The sequence below is a fragment of the Tiliqua scincoides genome, chromosome 1, assembly GCF_035046505.1.
Source record: "Tiliqua scincoides isolate rTilSci1 chromosome 1, rTilSci1.hap2, whole genome shotgun sequence".
Taxonomy (NCBI): Eukaryota; Metazoa; Chordata; class Lepidosauria; order Squamata; family Scincidae; genus Tiliqua; species Tiliqua scincoides.
Window position 1 is genome coordinate 292,078,093 of NC_089821.1, and position 22,603 is coordinate 292,100,695.

At 44.8% G+C, this 22,603-nt stretch overlaps 1 protein-coding gene across 1 annotated transcript in view; it reads right to left on the minus strand.

Moving 5' to 3' along the window:
• Positions 1-22,603, minus strand: part of KCNK10 (potassium two pore domain channel subfamily K member 10) — an 85,028-nt gene that overhangs the window by 12,868 nt on the left and 49,557 nt on the right. Inside the window, exons 4-5 of the mRNA XM_066612145.1 lie at positions 16,471-16,631; positions 3,697-3,883 (exon numbers count right to left, since the gene is read on the minus strand). Coding sequence (XP_066468242.1) covers positions 3,697-3,883; positions 16,471-16,631 — 348 coding nt within the window. The remainder of the gene's footprint in view (positions 1-3,696; positions 3,884-16,470; positions 16,632-22,603) is intronic.

Consider the following 22,603-nt stretch of genomic DNA (forward strand, 5'->3'; position numbering starts at 1 on the left):
GGTTGAGACTAATTATTCGCGTGGGTTCCGTTCCAAGCACTCACGTGGATAACGCGTGTGTAAACGCAGTATAGCAAATCAATTGAAAAAACAAAGTTTCTTTGCTCCAGTGACTGAAAAACAGCCTTGCTGACCTTTTGACTCCAAGATAAGAGTCATTAAGAAGAAAATCCATCAGTACTTCACACAGCCCCTCCCTTCACCAATGCAAAATGATCACCTTTCTTTCACATGCTGGGGGAAGGGAGGGGTCTGCAGGCGAGAGAAGGATTGATGGATTGTCAGCCAGCTGCCCTCTCTTTCTCTCTCATTGCTATTGTTAAAGGACTATTCAGTTTTCAAAACTGATTTTAAAGGGATGCATTTTTCCCCTTCTCCAGGGATCAGGACATTCCTTCTCATTTGCAGGGGCCATTCGTGTTGAGCCAAATCTGTGTATAAAAAATCCGTGTATAAATAGGCTGGACCTGTACTTTGGAAGGACAGCTATTCTTTATACTCATGAGCTTCTGCCAACTTCTGAAGAGAGGAATTTTTTGAAAATATTTCCATCATCCTTTGGAAGATGGCTATTATTAGAAAATATCCTGTGTAAAATAGAAACACTGCATTCATTTATACACATCATTTAGTTGCTGTTGATTCCCAGTAGGGGACATCAAGCAGCACAACTTGAATTGATTTATTTAGAATGACCGTAGATGCCCACAATTTATTTCTTGGGTAGGAGGGCTGAATTTCACAAAGCCCCCTTTGCTCTCCAGACCTCAGAGAGCCTCCCCAGGCAATACCCTGCAATTGAAGGCTCCCCAGACAATATCCTGCACTTCTTCCCCCAACATGACAGAACAAAAACAAATTATGCTACAAAAAATCTGTTTGATTCCAGTGGGCATTTTTTTGAACTAGAACGTCTGATCTCTTTTACTGATTTACTGATACAGGGTTTTAAGTTGCTGTTTTAACTGCTGTTAGTTTTATGAATGCATGGGACTCCCTTATAGTGAACCAGGCCATTGATCTATTTATATATTGTTTTAAAGATACTTCCTTAACTGTCTTGGAGATTTTAAATCATATCAACCGACTTATACTGAATCAGATCAAGAGTCTCCAAATGTTTCAGCCAGAGGGCCGCATCAAATAGCTGGCATGATGTTGAGGGCCGGAAAAAATTTTAAAATATAAAATTTAAATAAATACTTTAGAGATGGAACCGAGATGAATGAATAAATGGGCTCGAATTTCCAGGATTTCTCCAAGCACCAACACACACCACAGAACTAAATCACACACTCAAATGGAACCCCATTCCCCCACTTCTGAAGCAGCTTATTTAATTATACAGGAGTAAATATCTCAGAACCAGCACTTCACAGGAAACACTCAGAGCATGTTCTGAGGACCAGGGAGGCCTTCCTGACCCTCAGAAACTCTTCTAAGGCCTTCAGAGGGCACAAAAAGTTACTTCCAGTTTTCCGGGAAAATGAGGAAATGAGGTTTTCAGGCCTTTAGAAGGTGTTCTGAGGGCCTGGGAGGTTGCATGCAGCCTTCCTGGCCCTCAGAACACCCTCTGGATGCAATCGGAGCACAGCTCCAGTCGTGCTTGGTCGAGTGGGCCAGAGGCTCTCAGGGGACCAGATAGAGACTGTGGGCCAGATAGCCCCTGGGCCAGGGTTTGGAGACCCCTGAATCAGACCATTAGTCTTTCTAGTTCAACAGTGACTGATCTCAGCAGAGGCATAATTAGGAAGGAGCCTGAGGGCCACCTGCCCCAGGCACCACCCCGGGGGACACACACATGACTGCCCCGCAGTATCCGCTCTAGTTACAGTGGAGGTGCTAGCAGCTTTGCACCTCCTCTTCCTTCTCCACAGGAGAAAGGAGATGCAAAGCAGCTGCAGCGAGCACTCCCTCCTCCAGGGAGAACCCAGAAGTAACTGCCTTGCACCACAAGGCAATAACTTGTGGGTTCACCCAGAGGAGGAGTTGCTGGTGGCTTTGTACACCCGTTCCTTCTTCTGTGGAGGCTCACCTTCAAGGGGAACTAAGCCACCGCAATAATCGTCCTCTCTTCCAAGGAGAACCTGGAAGTGACATCACAATGTCACATGACATTGTGACATCAGTGTCCCGGCAACCGAGACTGTATTATGCTTCTGCACATCAGGGCCTGCTCAAGGTCTGCTGGCACTTGATGTGGCGTCCCAAATGATGCACCCCTTACATGGTGATATGTCATCTTTTCTTCCTCCTGCACCTTTGATCAGAAAAGGAAGAAGGAGGCAGAGTTGAAGAGGAAGTATGGAAGAGAGGAAAAAAGTGGGATGCTTGAGCTCACCATTCTGTTCTCCACCACATTTCCTCACCCACTCCACCCTCGTCTTCCTTCTTTTATCCAAAAGTGGACAGAACAAAAGCAGAAGCAGAGGAGGCAAGTGAGAGGACAGAGGTGGGCACTCACCCATCAATCTACTGTCAGTTGCAATTAGAGTCCAATTACATGGGCTTTCAGCACCAGCACTGAGCTCCAGCATCGGGTTTCACAAATGTGCCATAAGACATGTCCGTGGCACTCAGGGAGGAATGGATATCAGTGCTGAGCCTCAGCACCATGTGGAGGGCTGGCCAGGGCCCCTTCAGAGCTGGCCAGAAGTGAATATTTTCAGGGTGGCGGGAGGCAGGGAATGGGTGGAACGGGGCAGGGGGTAGGCGGGTTGGGAGGAGGAACCAGCCCAGGAGGGGAGTGGGGCCGGCGGAACCATGCTTTGCTGTATCCCATCCTCTGTGTCAGGGTACAAAGCCCAACATGGAGACTCTCAAGTCTGTACCGACAAAAGTCTAGCTGGCACAGACTTAAGAAGCCCCATTGTGGGACCTGGGGCTTTCCCTGCGGAAGGGGACAGAAGTCCTTTCCCTGAGGAGCGGAAGAGCTTTCCCCTGAGGAGAGCCTCTGCTTTGCCGCTGGACACAGTGGTAGCCATTTTGGAGCCTCTGCATCTGGCAGAGATGCCAGGGATAGGATGAGGTTGCCCAGTGGCCTCAAGGGTCAGCCAGCTTTGTAGTGCCACTGTTCATTTCAGATCAGATATCTCTCAGCCATGCCTGGAGGTGTCAAGAGTCAAAGAGAGAGATTCTGTATGCAAAAGACATTTTCTGCCACTGAGCTGTGGCCTCATCCCCTAATTAAATTTCTCCAAATTAATGTTAATTGCTTTAATAAATGAAGAAGCCAGGGCTGTGCAAGTGCAATCCTTTATCAGTTCTAAATTCTGTCTGATCAACTATTAGGATGATCAGCTTTTAATGTAGGATGGAGGCAGTTAATCTAGTCCCTCTTAACAAACAGTTCATTAATTCAATAAATCAGAGGGGATCTTGATGGTTGTTTTTTTTCTGTTTTTGTTTGGAACGGGTTCTATGGGTGTAGCCCACATGGATCATGGAAGGAACTTGCACACAACACTGTTTGCAAACATGGTTCAGGATATGTGCAGAGAAGCCTGTTTTCAGGCACATATTGCCCCTGACTGGATTATGGTATGATTCTATTTTGCAGTGAGAACAAGTACAATTATTTCCAAAATATAATTAACAATGTAGAATTCAGGGTTTGGTACCCTTATCCCTCCCCATCCCTTTCAAACTTTGTACCAACATGTATTTGGAGGCAACGAACAAGTCAAAATATCTCACCTGCCACAAAATCACCAAAGCCAACCGTGGTCAACGTGACAACCACAAAGTAAAAGGAATCCAGAGCTGACCATTCTTCAATGTATTTGAAACTGACTGCTGGAATGGTGACAAAAACGACACATCCAGCCAGGATGAAAAGGATGGTTGATATGACTCGAATCTTTGTCTGACTCACTTGTTTCTTCTGCAAAAGAAAAACAGGGAATAAATATTTCCCATGATTGTTAATACATGTTTCTTGAAACCAACATAAACTGCTACCTGGGAAAATTAAATATACAAACCATGATGTCTATTTAATGTAGATGTGCTAATACAGTGCAGAACTGAGTCTCTTTGTGTGCAGAGGGGAAATCATCAATAAGGACTCCCACGTATTCCCCTTCCTTCACAAACAACTGTTTGATTTTTATGAAAATAACAATACTCCCAGTGTATTCTGAAAGAAGACTGTGAACTGGGGATAGATGGTCACCATAATGAGTTACAGCTCCTGTAGTTGTTGTTCATAAGTTACATATTTCTGGTTTTAAGATTAATGTTTACAATATTGTCCCAAGAAGCACATAAAATACTCTGTGAGACTTTTCTTGGCCTTTATTAGATAGGAGTAGTAGAATATCAAAATGAAGACGATGGTACAACCAATCCAATTTTTTGAACATTATTCCTTTCTATCTTTTCTTACTCGGAACCAAGTACAGCAGATACAACAGGGGCATTCCATGTTTCTGTGCCACACCAGGGAGTGTGGAATTTGAATCAGAGCTTTGATGCAGAAGAGCCTAATGCAATGGTTCCCAATGGTTCCACAAAGCCCTTGCCAGGGCTGCCAGCTGCCCTGGCAAGAAGACCACATCCTTGAGCCTCCAAGCAACAGCAAGAAGCTCAGGCCCTCGCACCCAACCTGACCCTCTTGTGCTCTTTGAAGGTTCACGCTAGGCTTCCTAACCCAGAAGAGAAAGGTGGTGGCATTACCACATGATGCTTTTCACATCACCATCATTCACTTCCTGGTTTTGGGGTGTCAAAGTCCTAGCAAGTTTGGGAACTGCTGGTCTAATGCGTTTCACTCATACCATGTCCCTCAACCAAATCACTTCCCATTCAAAGATGCTATTAGTCAAGGAGAGGGCTAGAAAGCCTCTCTGTGGCATCTAGTTTTCTTTGCAGAAGGGAAGGGTTGGAGAAATGTTCAGTCATATGACCCTCCCACTGCCCCAGTCTAAAGCAGTTCAGGCACAGGTTAACCTATGATTTACGACAGATTATGGTCTGAAGATCCATGATACTGTAATCTTACTGAAACTGAAGACCAAACTAGATGCAGCATTAATCACCAATGGCAGCTCTCCTTCTGAATCAAACAGCAAGTGTGGGAGAAGCATTTTCACTGGGACTGCAGTACAGGGATAAAGGGTCACCTCCACCCTCCCTCCAAAACCACCCACCATCCAATAGTTTCAAACCACCCACCCTCCAGTAATTTCAATCCTGATCAACTCCCTCTCTCACAATTGCTATAGAAGTTGAAAAATGAACAAAAATAACAGAAGCCAATGAAGTGATTAATGTTGAGTTTTGTCCTATGCCGGTCTGGGTCTGGCCAGCACTTGGATGAGAGATCAACTGGAAACTGTACATACACCACCTTCAGTTCCACAGCAGAAAGACAGAATAAAAATGAAATGTGAAAAATATCAGCTCACTGAGAACCAGGTCTGGGTCCTACATGCTTCCAGATTATCTTTCCAAACTGGGAATGTGCTTTTATGCGGTCATGATCTCATTTCAGATTAGCTCACCTGGAAAGGAAATAAGGTTTTAGGAAACCCTCTCAACCACACTTGCGATGGAAATGCTAGCTGTGCACTGGGCAGTTACCAATTCAACCAGCCAATGAACATCCCCCATTGTTCTTGACTGTAGATGCTGAAACAGCATTTCTTCAATTCTGAAAAGGTCACCTGAATGTGAAACGCTGCAGTCAGGTAGCAGCTTGAAAATAAGGAATCCCATAGGCCTAAGCACAATTTTGCTTCCAACAACCAAGTTATTATTCCCTCTTGCAATTTTCCCAGGTATTTGTCCACTCCGTGTCTCTTACTACAGAAATAGGAGCAAACAGACAGAGCAACCCAAGCCTATCAAAAGCAAGGCACAAAAAGAAATGTGTTGAAATATGATGCTTCTCAAGAACATCCTGATTTTCCACAATCTGCTAACAGTTTACTGTGGTATAACAACTCTAGTCACACACCACTTCACAACCTCCATTCATTTCAGTGTGCTAGGAAGGCATCTCATGACACAATGGGATTTTGATCTATGCATGTGAATGAAGTAGATGACATGGTAGAAGCACATGTCTCTACACATCACCAGGAAGTGCTCTGCAGATCCCAGCCTTATGGCTTATGCCTTATGTCTTATGGCTGGGATCACTTGTGGCTGGAAGCACCTAATGTTGAAAGAAACATGTGCCCAACACTTTGGGTGTCATCTGAACATACTGTAACAGATAAATACTGTTAATACTGTTAATAATAACATGTGGTGGAGCAGTGCTCTGTTGTTGGAAGCAGTTTTTGTTCAAGGGAGGTGAATTGTGCTACTAGCACAAAGACTCTTGTACATAGAAAGATTCCTTAAGTGACTGCAACCCTCCTTTTGTTGATGGAACGGGCATCCAGTGATGGACCACTACTCCAACAAAGGCTTGGATGCTGCTCTTAATATTTCAGACTACTGCCTCAAAAGTAACTGGGTACCAGTTTGTTTCTGAGCACAATTAAATTCTTGGTACTTACACTGAAAGTCTTTCATGACAGAGTCTGGGCACCTGAACCATCTCCCCCCTCACCAGCTTGACTAGACATTTTGATCATCAGAAGTCCCTTGTGGATTCTCCTGCCAATGGAGGTAAGAAATTGAATGGCAACTGAGAGAGGAACTTCTCAGATTTAGCACTTCAGTCATGGAAACTTCTTCACAGGTAAGCCTGACTGGCACTTATTTGGTTGTACTTTTGGCACAAGACAAATGTCTTTTTCTATTTTTCCCAGGCTTTGAATCTGAGAGAAATTGATCTGCTCACTCTTATCCATTATTTTTTTCATTGTTATGTGCATATGTATTGTTTTTATCTTTACTCTGCAAGCTCAGGGCCACCCAATCCATGAGACCAACTGAGGCAGCAGTTTGGTGGAGAGCACCCAGCTACACCTACTCACGTCCGCTACTGCTCTTTCTCTGCCTCCTCCCATTCTCTTGATTGGATAAGAAAAAGAGGGATGGAGTAGAAGAGGAACTTTGAAAGGTAGGTGAATGGTGGGTTAGAGTGTTGATGGTACCAGCCTGGAAACCTGGACTGAAACTGTGTGACAGGATAGAGGCAACATTACCTAGATGGATCAATGGTCCGACTCATTAGAAAGCAACATCAGATGTCCAGAGCACTACACTGGTAAAGTACCTTCAGCTATGAGAAGACAACTTTATTCTATAGCTGAACATCTGTGAGGAAGTTGGATTGTCTTGACCCCTAAATGAATGTCCGAAAGACTACAATGGTGCCAAGAATGTGGAAGTTGGTCAACTCTGTATTCTTTCAGGAATGAAATCAAACCCTCCCTCCCCAAACCAAAATTCCCAAACATTCCCAAGGAGCGGTGTCATCAAAGGTTGATCACTGTTCAAAGGCCCACATCCATCACAGGGCCAACCCAGCCAAGCCAACAGCTGAATTGGTTCCAGTGGTACTGCCCAATATGCTATCAGAGATGGATGAGAGCATCATGGGGTCCCAGTATGAGGTTTTACCCCAGGACCTCAACCAACTTGGCACCAGCACTGCTCCCAAGACACAGAGTCGTCTTTTCAAGATAGTAATTGCCGTCAAAATTAACCAGAGATTCTGGTGCGTACAAAATGCACTTCTAGGTTGTAAAGGAGCTCATTTCTGGCAGGTACACCCAGTTAATCTAGGTTTATTTTGCTTCCAACTGTGCCTAACTCTTGTTTTGCTCATCTACAGAAACTCATGATGCAGCATCAGCGCTTGAACATAAAGCAAACATTATGGCATCAAATTGATCATGCTTTCAAAACGCTATGGACTGCAGTCACTATAAATCCAAAACGTGATTGATGGTTTGCATTCTTTTCAGATGTAAACTCTCAGTCCCTCTTTTGTTATCTTCCTGCAGACTCTGGTGCAGACTAGATGCATGAATCTTCTGGGGTAATGGACAGCAGCTTTTCATTTCAGTTCTGGCTCAAACTGCATTAGTTGAGTCATAGACAAAACCATTGCAATATTCCCAGTTATGATGCAGTCACATCCAGGCCAATGATGGGCAATCTGTACAGTGCTATGGCCAGGGAAGACTCACAGAAGCACCACAAGTGAAAGTCTATATCCTGTGTTTCCTGACTACATTTTAACATCAGGTGAAAAACATTCAGGGTCAAACTAGACACAGAAATGTGTTTTTAAATGCTGGTGGTCCCTTCATTTGGGAAAAAGCAACTCAGGAAGGGACAATTTAATACTCTTTATAGAACCTGAATACATAATTGGTGAGAATCTCCTAGTATTACTAAGGAGTATTACTATAACATTTTAGAGTTATTTTGGCCATTCAACAAAAATAGAAGATTTCAGAAATTCAAGCAATTCCCACTCATGAAATGCAGGTTGTTCTTAGAGATGGAGGAGCTCTGGGAATAGAGGTGACATAAGAGTTGGCAGGACATAAGAGGTTAAGGGCACAATTCTAATTACATGTTAGGCCAGTACAGGCCCCCTGTGCTGGCCTAGTGTTGCAAATGTGCCATAAAGAACTTTCACGACTACTTGTGAGCCAGCAGGGCTGGCACAAAGATGTGTGTTGGCCTACCAGTGCTAGATCCAGCACTGGACCCAGTAAATAAGCACTGACCCAAGCAGGTCAGTGCAGGGGGTGGGGGGCATTCCAGGCGAGGCCATGTCTGGCCTGGTCAGCCTTACATGGCTGCTCAGAATTGTGCCAGCAATTTCATTGGTTCAGATTTGAGTAGCCACTACAGGTGACTGGTACATTGCTTGAGTTTAGGGGAAAACATCCCCTTACCCCGAGTTGACCTTGCATTGGAGACAGTGCAGGCCACTTGGCCTGCATGTTCCACCATGAGATTGGGCTGTAAGAGCATGAACTGCAAGACAGTCAGTCCAAAGTACAAATCCTCCCTCAGCTACAAACTCAGCAAGTAGATTTTGGTCAGCCAGTATTTTCTCAGCATCAGCCTTCCCACCCCCAGCTGTTCCATGGAGATGAAAATAATGGCCCCTTTAATTTAGAGATGGGGCAGGAGCTTACTGGTAAGGTACTAACTGTACTGTGCATATAGAGGGTCCACTGTTCAACCTCTGGTACGTCCAGGCAGGGTTGGAAAAAACTCCTACCTGAAACCTTGGAAAACCACTGCCAGTTATATACTATCCAGTATAACTGGATAGAGCAATGATCTGACCTCAGTCTGATCTTGGAAGCTAAGCAGGGTTAGGTCTGGTTAGTACTTGGATGGGAGACCGCCTGGGAATACCGGCTGCTGTAGGCTTATACCATAGTCTTTTGAGACAGAAGGTTGCCAACCATGACCTCAGTATAAGGCAGTCTTATATAAGGCAGTATAAGACAGATTTAAAGTCTTCAAGGTAGCTAAGAAAACTTGAAAATGCCTGCTAAAAACAAATCAAGAACCAATCAAAGTAAGATATGGGGAAATTCAGTGGAGGGCCACCTTGGCCTGGCTAGTTTGTCAGTAAGGAAGGAGAGAAGTGAAAACTGGGGATGAAAACCCACAGCTTCAGTGGCAGAGAGGACAGAAAGAGCCCTGTTCCATATTCTAGTGATTTGTAGCAAGAATTGCTGAAATAGTGTACACAAACTGCTTTGACTTAGGAAAACATAGCTCAATCAGCATCAGCATCTGCAAATGACAAGGACAATCCAAATCAGCGATGCCTCTGAATGGTTGATCTTCTTTCCAAACAGACATGTTTCAAAATACTAGTGATGACTCCAATGCAGTGGGCTCAAAAGCTGAAGCTATAACAAAAGGCTCTTTATTGCTTTTGCCGTAACAGACTAACACGGCTACTCCACTGCAACCGAAATGAGGTCATTCTTATTTCACAAAAAATCATGTTAGGTTTGTTGTTGTTGTTTTTTAAGATCCTGGATTTATAGATATTGAATCTCAGCACAATATTGTTCCTCGGCATCATGGCAATCAATACAAAACGTGAGCAATAAAAAAGGAATAATGATCCTGGATCCAGCTCAGCTAAACTATAAAGTACCTCTGGTGTCTGAATAGTCTGAGTAGGTGTTTACTTCTGAGAAGTAGCATCCATTTCATATTTAATTTTTCACATAGGGAAGTCCAAAAGACATAAACAGCACAGTAAACTCTAAATCGGGCATACAGCGCTTATTTGTTTCCTACCTTTGTGGCAGGGATAATTGCTTTGGACTCATAGCGCACTTGCAGTAAATGCCCTGGGATTTAAAGTGGTGTGATTAACGCTACAGTTAATGGGGAATCAAGCAGGTAGCTCTCCACAGCACACTGAAAAAGCGTCCTTGCGAAAAAGTGATTCCCTATACTTTTTTGAACCTTGACAATAGATTGTTAAATGTCAGAGTCAAACCAACGTGCAATAACCTTTTTGCCAGCAGTATTAAAGCTCATATTTCTAGAAGGACGTGCAGAGTCCAGAGAGGCTGAACACAAGTCCTTGCAGCCAAAATATGAGTTATGCTTAGATGAAACAGGAATATGGTCAATGGCCACAATTCACTCCATCCATGACTGGCCAGGGATGAAACTGCTAGCAGGAAGTTATATGTGTGATGTTATGACTCCCAGATCTGCTGCCTTCCTGGTTGCCCTCAAGCTCACTCTGCGAGCTATCACTCCCTTGTCACACTTGGGGAAATGACTGTGTTGATTAAAATGCCTGGCACTGATATAGCTTGCTCAAAGCACTTGATATAGATTACCTTCTTGCAATCCTTACAAACAACCATGTAAAGCAGGTCAATAACATTGCTGATGGGGCCCGCATAATAATAAATACTGTTAAAGCTGCAAATTCTCCTGCTCCCTTGATCACTCGCCCAGCATTGACCAACGGTTCCCAGTAGCAAACCTCCTCAGCAGCTACCAATGGCACAAAGAGCTAACATTTTAAGTCCGATGTTTTCTTCCGTCACATGCTATTTCAGCATTTGTGCAGCTGAAATGGCACGAGCTAAACCCCCCCCCACCTCCCAGCCTGTGAACTCAGAAGTTTTCAGAAAGAGGAAGGAGTTCAAAGCTCTCATTAGCGTACTCAGTCCCCCCAGGGAAGCCGACCAGAGCTGTGGACACAGAAGGGGTAGTTAGACCTTTCTCTGTCTCTGACCTCTTGCAGCCCTTTGAAATCCAGACTGAGCAGTTCAGTAAACAAAACTCAGGCAATTAAGGAGGAATTTATATATTTGCACAAGGCAAACTAGTATGTGGCTGCTTGGTGAACTATTTATACCCAAAGTTTAATAATGCCAAAATTCGCTTTGGCCTGCAGCCATGTTATCTGTCCAACTCTTGCCCTCCCCACAGCCACCTCAAGCATTTTAACTCATGAGGTTTATGGCCATAATTAACACCTGAAAATCAAATCTCTCTTTTCTACTCTCTATTTCAGGTCGACATTCCCACAAATAGCATGAGAGAGATCTGAAGATCTGAAGATAATGGAAGATAATCTGAAGATAATGGAAACTTCATGTATAAAATTGCCTTCAGTCAAGAGGATAGATGTAAAATACCCCCAATAATCACAGAATCATTCCAAGGTTAAAAACAGTTCTTTAGATTGCTCTAAATCAAGTGCAAGCAGAAGTCCAAGCTTTTAACTGAATTTAGCCCTTAGGAACACACAGGTCACATCAGGCAGCAAAACAGCGCTCTAGTTTTACTCCTGTGGGAGAAATTACCCTTCTCCCTTGTTCAGGTATGCTTCAAGATGTCATACAGAAAGTAAAGGAAGAGGACTGTGAACGAAAATTTTGCTGGAATGAGCAACAGAATGGCTCGCTAAAGACATTTGCTGGGCAAAGTTCCAAATTGTGGCATGAGTCCCATAGGCTTTCCAAGCACACACGTACCTCGCGCACAAAGAACAGCTCTTCCCACACGCACACACTCCCTCCCCTAGTACAGTTAGAACAAGGTTTTTATCCAAGCACAATTCAACTGTATAAGAGGGAACAAGGTATAGGACATGCACACAAAACAAAATTTGTGTATGGGGCACTTTGTGCTTGAGGAGAGTCACTGAAAACAACTATAACCCAACTGGGAGAGATAGGAAGTATCAAAAGGTGTTCATAAACCACAACTATTGTGGAAGCAATTTCCACACACTCAGAATTTTGCAGAAAAATGGTCTATTTGCTTTGGGCAATAGTCTCCAATCTGTGAGGCATGGCTCTCAGGGGTGGCATGACAAATGCACAGGGGCGTCGCAAGGTGCCCGCCACCCAACACGGAGTCCACGCCACACTGCTTCAAACAGCGGCAGGAGGCTTGGCACAGCAGTCAGAGTATTAGCATGCAAAACTGTGCGCTGAGAAAAGCCCTCCCATCTGCCCTGACATCTTTACTGCTGTTTGAAGCAGAACACAATGTCTCTGAACCCAGAAGTGACTGGCGATGACATCATCGCCAGTAACTTCTGGGAGCTGTGCACTGCTGCTAGAGCACGGAGATCATTGTGGAGCCAGTACGTTTGGGAACTGCTGTTTTAGGGGGTGGGAAAGAAGAATCAAATTAAAAGCAAAGTTCTAACTAGGCCTGGGGTAGCTTTAGCAGCAGTGGAATATGATTCTGCTGTTGCAAAATGGCTTTTGATGACGTGCTCAGCATGCTGGCAGTGGCAATTATAGAAGCACCACTACAAATGGGGGCAGCGCTGGAGGTTTGCCACCAGACCCAGCTACTGTAAGCTAGTGGGGTGAGCAGAATGGGGCAGTGATGAGTAGACTGGGTCAACAGCTCCACCAACATCCTCCATTTGTTTTGGCCCTGAAATGCCCCCTTGCCTCTTCTTGGACTCATGTCAGCTAAAGAGCTGGTGCAGGTCCAAGTCGACCAATAGGGGTCCATTTGGGAGGGGAGTAAAGAAATTAAAAGAGTCCTTTACCTACCTCTCTGCCCCCACATAGTCTCTGGCTGCCCACAGGATACAGCAAGGACTGTGCCAGCACTTTTGCACCCTCTAGGCAGCCTTTAATCAGGATTAGACCCTAAGATCAATGCAAGTTCATGGTACCTACAGGTTTTTTTTAATAGACTTTCTATCATAAGAGAGGAACTACCTAACCTAGTGAGTCATCTTCAGACGTCAAGGACCAGTTTCCCCAGGTCTTTGCAGAAATGCCATGCAGAGATTAGGCGGTAACAACAGGTGAATACATACATGGAAATAGCATGGCCACCCTAAAAGAAGTTACCGTCCAGAAAAGTAGCTCTCATGGTAGGGCTCTGCCTCATTTTTGGCTGCAATCTTACACAAACTTAACTGGGAGTATGCTTCACTGAACATTATAGGACTTACTTCTGAGTATACATGTGTAATAGGATTGCACTGTTATTCTGCTAACTCTTGCCTTCTTGATCATTCTGAACTAAGACCTAGTTCAAACATATAGCAGATCAAGCAACTGAACTATGCCCAGGCTACACTGATTGAATACTCCTCATATAAACATCTCCCTGCATACAGAAATCCAGCTATTATTATCTATTTTATGGTATTAAATAAGTCTCCATGAAAATTACAACTACTGTATGCAGTAGCTGCAGTTTTGTCAACTCACTTTCTGGGTGAACTTGAACAATTTTTTTTTGTAAAGCACCCACAATTCAAGATACTGTTTGACAATAAATGAAACTAATTCTCTTTAAGAATGTAAATGCCTTCAGCAGAGTTAGAAAACAACCTTAACATAGGATGTGATTAATATTAATTGCAGATTGTTCTGGAGACGTCCTGTGGGATCCAAGCTGGCGGAGAGGTGTGCCAAACAAAGGCATTAGATGTGTATTCATCCGCAGATTGCAAAGCTCTGATGTTTTTAAAAGCACTTATAAATTATCGATAGTGATGGCTGGGCAGACTGAAAAGTTGACTGTCTTGGGCTTTGGCAGAGATCCTCAAAAGGGGCCGATATTCTTCTGCCGTTTTTCAACCGCTTTTCAACCGCTTTTTCAACCGCTGTGCCGCGTCACACTAGTGTGCCGTGAGGCTTCCTCAGGTGTGCCGCGAGATCACAGCAGACAGGCAGCAGCCGCGCACGCAAGGGAAGCAGCTGCTTTGAGCCTTACGTGCAGCAGAAGGAAGAGGAGCAGGCAGAAGGGGCTGGTCGTGGCTGCTTTGCGCCTCCTGCTGTCGCTTACTCCTGCTCCTGAGCGAGACGAAGGCTGCAACCCGATCCTGATTTACCTGGTAGTAAGCCCCATTGACTATTATGGGGCTTACTTCTGAGTAGACACACCTACAGTTGGGTATTAAGTCCTTGCCTCCTCTGCGTGCTGATTGGGCAACCAGAGAAGCTTGGAGGAGTGAGTGAGAACGAGGGAGTCAGGAGCAAGCAAGCAGGTATGAAGCAAGTGAGTCTGCAGAGGCCACCAGCCTAAGAACTGGCTGGCTCAAAGGGTCCTGGATAGTCCCTTTTCCTTGTCACAGTTTGCCTGCAACTCCCCAAAGCGACCTTCCCTGCATTGCCTTTTGCCTTTTAGGGGAAGGGCATTGGGCCCCAATCCTCTCCATACTTACCTGGGAGTAAGCCCCATTGACTATAATGGGACTTACTTCTGAGTAGACATGCCTAGGATTGGGCTTTTGGTCACACTTTTTTTCCTTAAATACGGGCGCAGGCAATTGGCACTTCTCCCCACCCCACTCCCGCCCACAGGCACTTGCCCCCCAAATCTCATAATTGCAGTCAGCTCCTCTCTTACTGCCCCTCCTTTCACTCCTCCGTACCTTCCAAAGGTTCAGAATCACTTGCTTCAAGTTCTCTCTTCCCCCCACTCCAGCTTAATCCTGCAGTTGTTTCATTCACCCCACCCCACACCCTCACCCCACAGCTCTCCTATGTGCTCAATCTGACCTCTCTTTGCCAGCACTTTCTCGCATAACACTTTAATAACATTTTTCATCCTTTTCACAATCACATACCCTTTCCTCGCCAAGCTTCTTGTGAGCTTCTTTGTCATGTAATAATATAATTGTATTAGTTATATCAACAATTAATTGTAATGTAGTGATTTAATGTAAGTAAAAAACTGGTAGTGTACCTTGACAATTTTAGTGCCTTGTCAGTGTGCCGTGAGCTGAAAAAGGTTGAAAATGGCTGGTCTAGCTTCAGGTGCATATCAATGCTCATTTTAAAGAAATTAGTTGTCCTCATTACTAAAGATAAAAGAGCCCTGAAGGAAAACTGCTCTGAATTTGAACTGCGGTCACTATTTCAAAGTGGCTTAACATCCTTTATGTCTCACACTAGATCCTCGTGTGCAGAGTGAGGGGGAGAAGCATGCAAACCCTAAACTCATGCCTGCTAGTTCATGTCAATCACAATATCTTAACTAGGCCCATATGACACCAGTACATTTTGGGCCTGATATTTCTACCCACAGTGATTCTGCAGTTATATATCCAAAAACCACAATGTGGTGAAATCTTTCTTAGGACTACTCAAGACGACACACAACCTTGAGCAAGTCTTTGAGTTCCCCAGACCAGACCAGTAACATAGCCAGGGGGCGGCACAGGAAGTACAGCAGGCGCTACAACATACAGTCAAAGCGGCCCCTCCCACTCACCATCAGAGCCGATCATCTGATGGAGATCAGCTCTGCACCTGCACACTGCACCTGCGTATTGCACTCTTGCACCCGCGCACTGAGCATGTGCACCTGCGCATTGCCATCACCGCCCCAAGTGGCTCTGACAGTGAGGGGAAGGGGCAGCTTCCATGGTGCATTGTGCGCCTGCCGTACTTACTGCGCTGCCTTTCCCTCTGGCTACGCTACTGCTCCAGACTTCTTCATCAGGCTGAATGCTAAGAAAGGCAAAAAGGGGGAGAGGGGTGAAGTGTGGCAGCTGGATATGGTGTGACAGCCCTACAAGTTGCAGTTTTTAACAGTCTGAAAATGGAGTACAGGAAGACTTCTGTTGATACTGATTAGCCTTGCTAGGAAATCTCATGCTGCACCCGGGCTCCCAGGGTGATAAATGGACAACGGCTGTTTCCCCATTTTCAGAATATATAAAATCCAGCAGCTATTATGGAGCTCAGTTCTCTCTGTGGCATATACAGCAACACCATCATCCATGCAATGTACTCTGACATTTCTGTAGATTTTATATCCAATGAGAACAGAATGACATTGACTTTTTCAAGGATCTCAGGTATGTCTCCTATATCTTTTAGTCTCTTCTAACCAGACACTCTATTTCATCCGTCTAGGCTTGAAGCTTCTGCCCTAACCATTCCTCCAGAGATCTAGACGCAGAAGTACATTTTCTCACACCTATTTATGGCATGTCTGTGAGGTCCAGTGGTGGCTCTAATCTCCCTGCACCTTACCATGTCAAATCTTCAAGGAATGTCTGTGCCCTGCCATTAGCATTTCCAAGGCTGAAACCAGAGAAAGCCATTTCAATCTTACTCGAAAAACCTTTTCCACTCGTGCGATGCCCTTCCCGAAAATGGTCCCAAGCTGGTCTCCAATTCCGGCTAGCAGAAAGCCAAAGAGCGGAATCCCAAAGATGGCGTACAAAATACAGAAAATTTTCCCACCTTCTGTATTTGGGGCAACATTTCCATACCCTGTTGAGAGAGAGAGAGAGAGCGAGAGAGAGAGAAAGCATTCATGAACTCCCAGCTCAGGAGATACACAGAAGAAAAGAGGGTGAAGAGATGCTAAACAAAGATGCATGGCAAGGAACAAACAGACATAACTTTTTTCCATTCTCCAGTGACCAACATCCCCTGATGTCTATGTGACATATTCTGAAAGTATCCACCTTAAAAGCCAGGATGGTGTAGTGGTTTGAGAGATGGACTTAGACCTGGACGACCCAGGTTCCAATCCCCTCTCAGCTGTGAAGCTTCCTGTGTGACCTTGGGCCAGTCACTATCTCTCAGCCTCACCTACCTCACAGGGTTGTTGTGAGGACAAAAGGAATGAAGAAACACTGTATACCACCCTAAGTTCATAGGAGGAAGGGTGGTATAAAAATAAGAAAAAATAACTTGGGCTTAAGATACTTCCACCAACATGATATTGTCTGAAAAGACAGAAATTAAACTTATTTGCCATGATTTAAAACCAAAATTGTATGGAAGGTCATTTTTTTCAAATCAGCTGCCACTCACTAAGATGAGCCTTTATCCTATTGAAGATAACCTGATGCCCATGGTCATAATGGAAGGGGCATTTGCTCCAACTGCTGCCCATTTCTGTTTTTGCAGCTCAAGAGAAGTTGAAGACCATGTGCTTTCTCTTTCAAATGTGACAACAGTTAGGATAGGCTACTACTTCCCCCGGCTACTTTTGGGCAAGACAAATAGGTCAGAGCTTCAAACAGTTGATTTTTCTATTGGCTAACAATTGCCTTTACCAAAACCTTGTGCTACATTCATGAACTGCTGAACAACATCATGAGCAACTGCTGAGATGAAAATTAATTAGTTGATTTTTTTTTTTTTTTGCCTGATGAAATGTTTGAAATACGTCTTGTGTTGTTTTTTTGTATTGTATCTTGCATTTCTGTTATAGCCTTTGGCTGATGTCACTTGAAACTGATTGGGATGTCAGTGTGACATATGGACTTTTCAGCAGCTCGCTCCCCTTAAGGTGCTAGAAACAGGCAGCCCTCAGAGTAAAAAAAAAAAAATGCGTGGATAGTATAACTGCTGCTTTATACTCATTTTGCTTTGAATTCTTCATTTACCATTAAGTATATTCATATGGGTGTTTGTCAGGCCTTTGGCATCCCAGGCCCTGAATTGTTATAAGCCAGGATGTGGCAGGAGAGGCCTTGATGTCCAGGCCTGGTATAAAATGTACTTAAAGGAACAGCAGCACTGTATGCTGATTAGCAATCAGCTGCACCTGTTACAGGTGGGAGTCATGTGACTTGGGGAAAGATGTGTACAGAGTCACATAGGCTATGGTGGAGTGGTGCAACGCACCACTGGACAGCCAATCAGAGTGGGTCACAAGACTGTCTTGTGGCTATGAGGTTGCCTTACTCTGATTGGCTGGCCCCAGTATATATGGGGAAAGCACAGACACCAAAGTGTGGGTTGTTGTGGTGGAGTTTTTGTGTATGGATTTGGACTGCCTTCTCGTGACTGTGACCTGCTGTATCCCTGACTTCTGGACCATTTGACTGACTACTCTTCTGCCTGGTCCTTTTACTAATACCTGCTTCTGCAACAAACAAGCCTGTGTCTGCTTCTCTGGCTCTGTTTGGGATTGCCTGCTTCTTGTGCTACGCTCCTATGCTACGCTCCTGTGCCACTTTGCTATTGGGAAAGCAAGGGCCATCCTCCCCTGCTGACCTGACAGTGTTCAACCATGATGCCACTTTTAAATCTAAAAAGCAAAAAATGTACTTGATGGCACCATACTGTGCTCTGGTACAACATTGTGGCTAATGGCCCAATCTTAACTAGCCTTTGCAGCCCAGGCACACAGTCACAGAAGGCAACCTGGGCTGTGGCAGGTAAAGTAATGCAGGTGGGTGACGGGCAGGGGGTGGAATGGAATGGGGAGAGGGAGGAACAGGGGAGTTTCTGGGTGGAGAGGGTAGAAAGCAGAATGGGGGAGGGGATGGAGTGCCAGATCCTAACCCCATTCCCTCACCTCTTCCTTCTCCCTTACTCTCTCAGACCAGCACCAGCAAAATGGCTGGTACAGATCCAAGACTTGAGTAGGGTGCTTCAAGTCTTCTTGTACCCTTTCAAGGAAAGCACTGCCCTGCTGGCAAATTTACCTAGGCAGCTGCCTTATAGTGAATCAAACTCATCACTGGGCTGCCTCACTGGTGGAATGTTTGTTCTACTGGTGCTGGCTGCTGCAAAGCAGCCCTAAAGTGTGCTCCACCAGCATCAGCTGCCAGAGCATGGACAGGAAGGCTGCAACCTTCCCACTCCTGTTGGCAGATCTGTGAAGACCCCCCCCCCACCCCGGAAGGTAAGCCTATACAGGGAGTGAAACAGGGGAGGGCAGGGGTGGATGGGTTGCTGGAGAGGTGGGCGGAACTGGGAGGAGATGGGGCTTGGAGAGAGTGGCTTGGGTGAAGGAGGGGAGCAGGTTCAGCAGCAGGGATGCCCACCAAATCCTAACACCCTTCCCAGACCTGATCTGCCTTCAAGTCCGAGTTGCCCCACAGTAGCTACTGGGGCTTGCCCTGGGGCAAGGGGGACAGATGTCCCCTTCCCCTGAGGAGACCTCCAGCAGCCAAAACTCCCCCATGGGATACAGAGGAGGCTACACTGCTGTCACTATATAATCGCACAGGGAGTTAGGACTGAGCGACTAGCTAAATGTCATCTACAGTCCCAATTTGGATAGGTTTTTCCCTGAACTATCTGGAGGTGCCAGGGATGGAATCTTGACATTCTGCATGTGGAGTAGATGTTCTTATCACTGAGCTACAACTGCAGTTGATATGAGAACCAAGGAAGGCACCATTTCCAGTGTGAGGCAGGAGGCTTCCCAGCCAGTAGTTTTGATACACCAAGTGAGGACTGTTCAGATATTTCACCAAATATGCTTTTCGGCAACCATCCTTAACAGCCAAGTTCTACTCAGCAACTCCACTCAGCAACAGCTATTCCCCGGATATATTTCCAGGAACAAGTTGGTGAAATCCACTGCCGCTAATTGCAATCCATCTCTGCTACACATAACACTTTCAGGGAGGCAGTGGTTTGGCCCACAGTTTTAACAGCACTCAGAAGGTAATTATCCTTGGACCCTCCCCCAAAGTCACCAAGTCTTCATCAAACTGGGTTCTTAATGGAAGTTGTCATTTGATTAATCTGAACATATTTTTTGTCTGCGTAGGGGAGGGGGTGTCAGAGCTTGCAAAATGAACCCCAGCAAAAAGAGATCTGCTTTGTCATTAGTTCACTCTAACTGCAGATAGACTACAAATTGGCTTCTGATGGGAGGATGACTCATCTGGTTCATCTCTTTTTTAGGTCTGAGTTCTGAATTACACTGTCTCTTTATCACATATCACACCTAGCAAAATTTCAATTTCTTACAATCCTGTTCATCAGAATCTTGAAGAGATTCTTTGACTTTTTGTCTCTCAGTTCATTTTTTATAGTTTATCTGGCATTGCCAATTGACTTTAGCTTGGCTTTTTAAAATACTTCCTCTCTTTCAAATGTCCACTGAAAGAACATTATGTCTATGACACACAGCCCAATCCTATCCACACTTTCCTGGGAGTAAGCCCCATTGACTCTAATGGGACTTACTTCTGAGTAGGCAGGCACAGGATTGGGCTGACAGGCAACTACTGGTCTCAATCTAGTTAAGTCTTAGGTAACACATGGGCTAGATTCACACAATCCAAGAAAGCCTTGTCTGTTTTGAAAACGTAGATCCTACCTTTTCCCTCCAGGCTGGAGGAGTTCAAGGCAGCTAACAGAGCACAACAACATCAGTATACAAACAGGTTAGAGCATAAAAACAACTGCTGCATAAAAACAGTATATGACTACAGCATAAAAACAACTAATCAAAGGGATCAGTTCCTCTGGGTCCTTTCACCAGCTGAAGAGCCTTCTCTACCTTCATGCCCAGATTGTGAAACTCTGTTATCAGCAGTGCTTTTTTTTTAAAAAAAATAATGTAACCTGCTTGGGGGGGCAGTGAGATTGTGCACAGGGATCCTGTGTATTTGCAATAGCACAGCTGTGTGATTCAGCACAGAAAGGAAAATGGAGACAAGGGTGAAGACGCAAAGAATTTATATTAGTGCTCAAAACCAGCATGAGGGTTCAAGAAGGGACTTACAGCCCAATCCTATCCACACTTTCCTGGGAGTAAGCCCCATTCACTTTAATGAGACTTACTTCTGAGTAGACAAGCATAGGATTGGGCTGTAACTGAAATAGCACATTCACACCTTACTTTAGACAGGGAGAATTCTACGGCTATCATTCATGCACAATGGAGCCTTGGGGAAAGCAGTCAGAAGAGAAGGAACTGAGGAGAGGGGAGAAGACAGGAACTCCTTAAAACACCTGGCCCCTCACTCCTTGCCCATCAGTGAAGAGCTAAAAATTATGTGTTCCAGCCTCTTTATTTTATTACATTTTTATTCCACCCTTCCTCAGAGAAGCTCACAGCAGAACGTATGATCCCAGCCTATAAGAACATAAGAACATAAGAAGAGCCCCACTGGATCAGGCCATAGGCCCATCTAGTCCAGCTTCCTGTATCTCACAGCGGCCCACCAAATGCCCCAGGGAGCACACCAGATAACAAGAGACCTCATCCTGGTGCCCTCCCCTGCATCTGGCATTCTGACATAACCCATTTCTAAAATCAGGAGGTTGCACATACACATCATGGCTTGTACCCCATAATGGATTTTTCCTCCAGAAACTTGTCCAATCCCCTTTTAAAGGCGTCTAGGCTAGACGCCAGCACCACATCCTGTGGCAAGGAGTTCCACAGACTGACCACATGCTGAGTAAAGAAATATTTTCTTTTGTCTGTCCTAACCCGCCCAACACTCAATTTTAGTGGATGTCCCCTGGTTCTGGTATTATGTGAGAGCGTAAAGAGCATCTCCCTATCCACTCTGTCCATTCCCTGCATAATTTTGTATGTCTCAATCATGTCCACTCTCAAGCGTTTCTTTTCTAGGCTGAAGAGGCCCAAACGCCGTAGCCTTTCCTCATAAGGAAGGTGCCCCAGCCCCGTAATCATCTTAGTCGCTCTCTTTTGCACCTTTTCCATTTCCACTATGTCTTTTTTGAGATGCGGCAACCAGAACTGGACACAATACTCCAGGTGTGGCCTTACCATAGATTTGTACAACGGCATTATAATACTAGCCTCTCATTTTACCTCCACAACAACCTTGTGAAGTAAGGCTGAGGGATGGTGACTGGTCCAGGGCCACTCAATGAACTTCAAGGCTGACTGGGGATTTGAACCAACAGCTCTTGACAAGCTCTTCAGTGTTTGTCTACACCCCTACTGGCTTTCTGTTGATTCTCTACATTGATAACTTTAGTCTCTCTGAATGTTCTTTATCTGGTCTTTTAAATTGTTGTTCTGCGATATTTAGCAGTGGTAGGGTACTTTCAAGAGCTCAAATGACTTCCCATGTAAAAAAATTTTGATGTAAGACTTTCAGGGAGTATCCAAGTATTCTGTGCCTTGCGGAATGGCAAGATTAAAAAAATATTTAATACATAAATAAATTAACACAACGTGAACAGTCAAGCTACAAGCTGAAAAAAGCAAGCATCAATATCTCTGTAGTAGTGGGACATTCAGGGAACTTAAGAATGCTATCTCCATTTTCTCACTGTGAGAGAGAAAAGGGATTTAGTGAGTGTCCAGCAGATTAGACTCTACTACCATTTTAAAAGCAGAGCAGTTTGCCAGCATTTCTAGGCATTTCTTTCTCCCAGGTTCGAGCCATCCACAGCTGCAGATTTTTTACTCTGGTGAACGTTCACTTAAACCGTTTTTGCCCAACACTGCATATATGCAACAGGGATCAAATGTGTACACCTGTGGGCTGGGCAAAAATGGG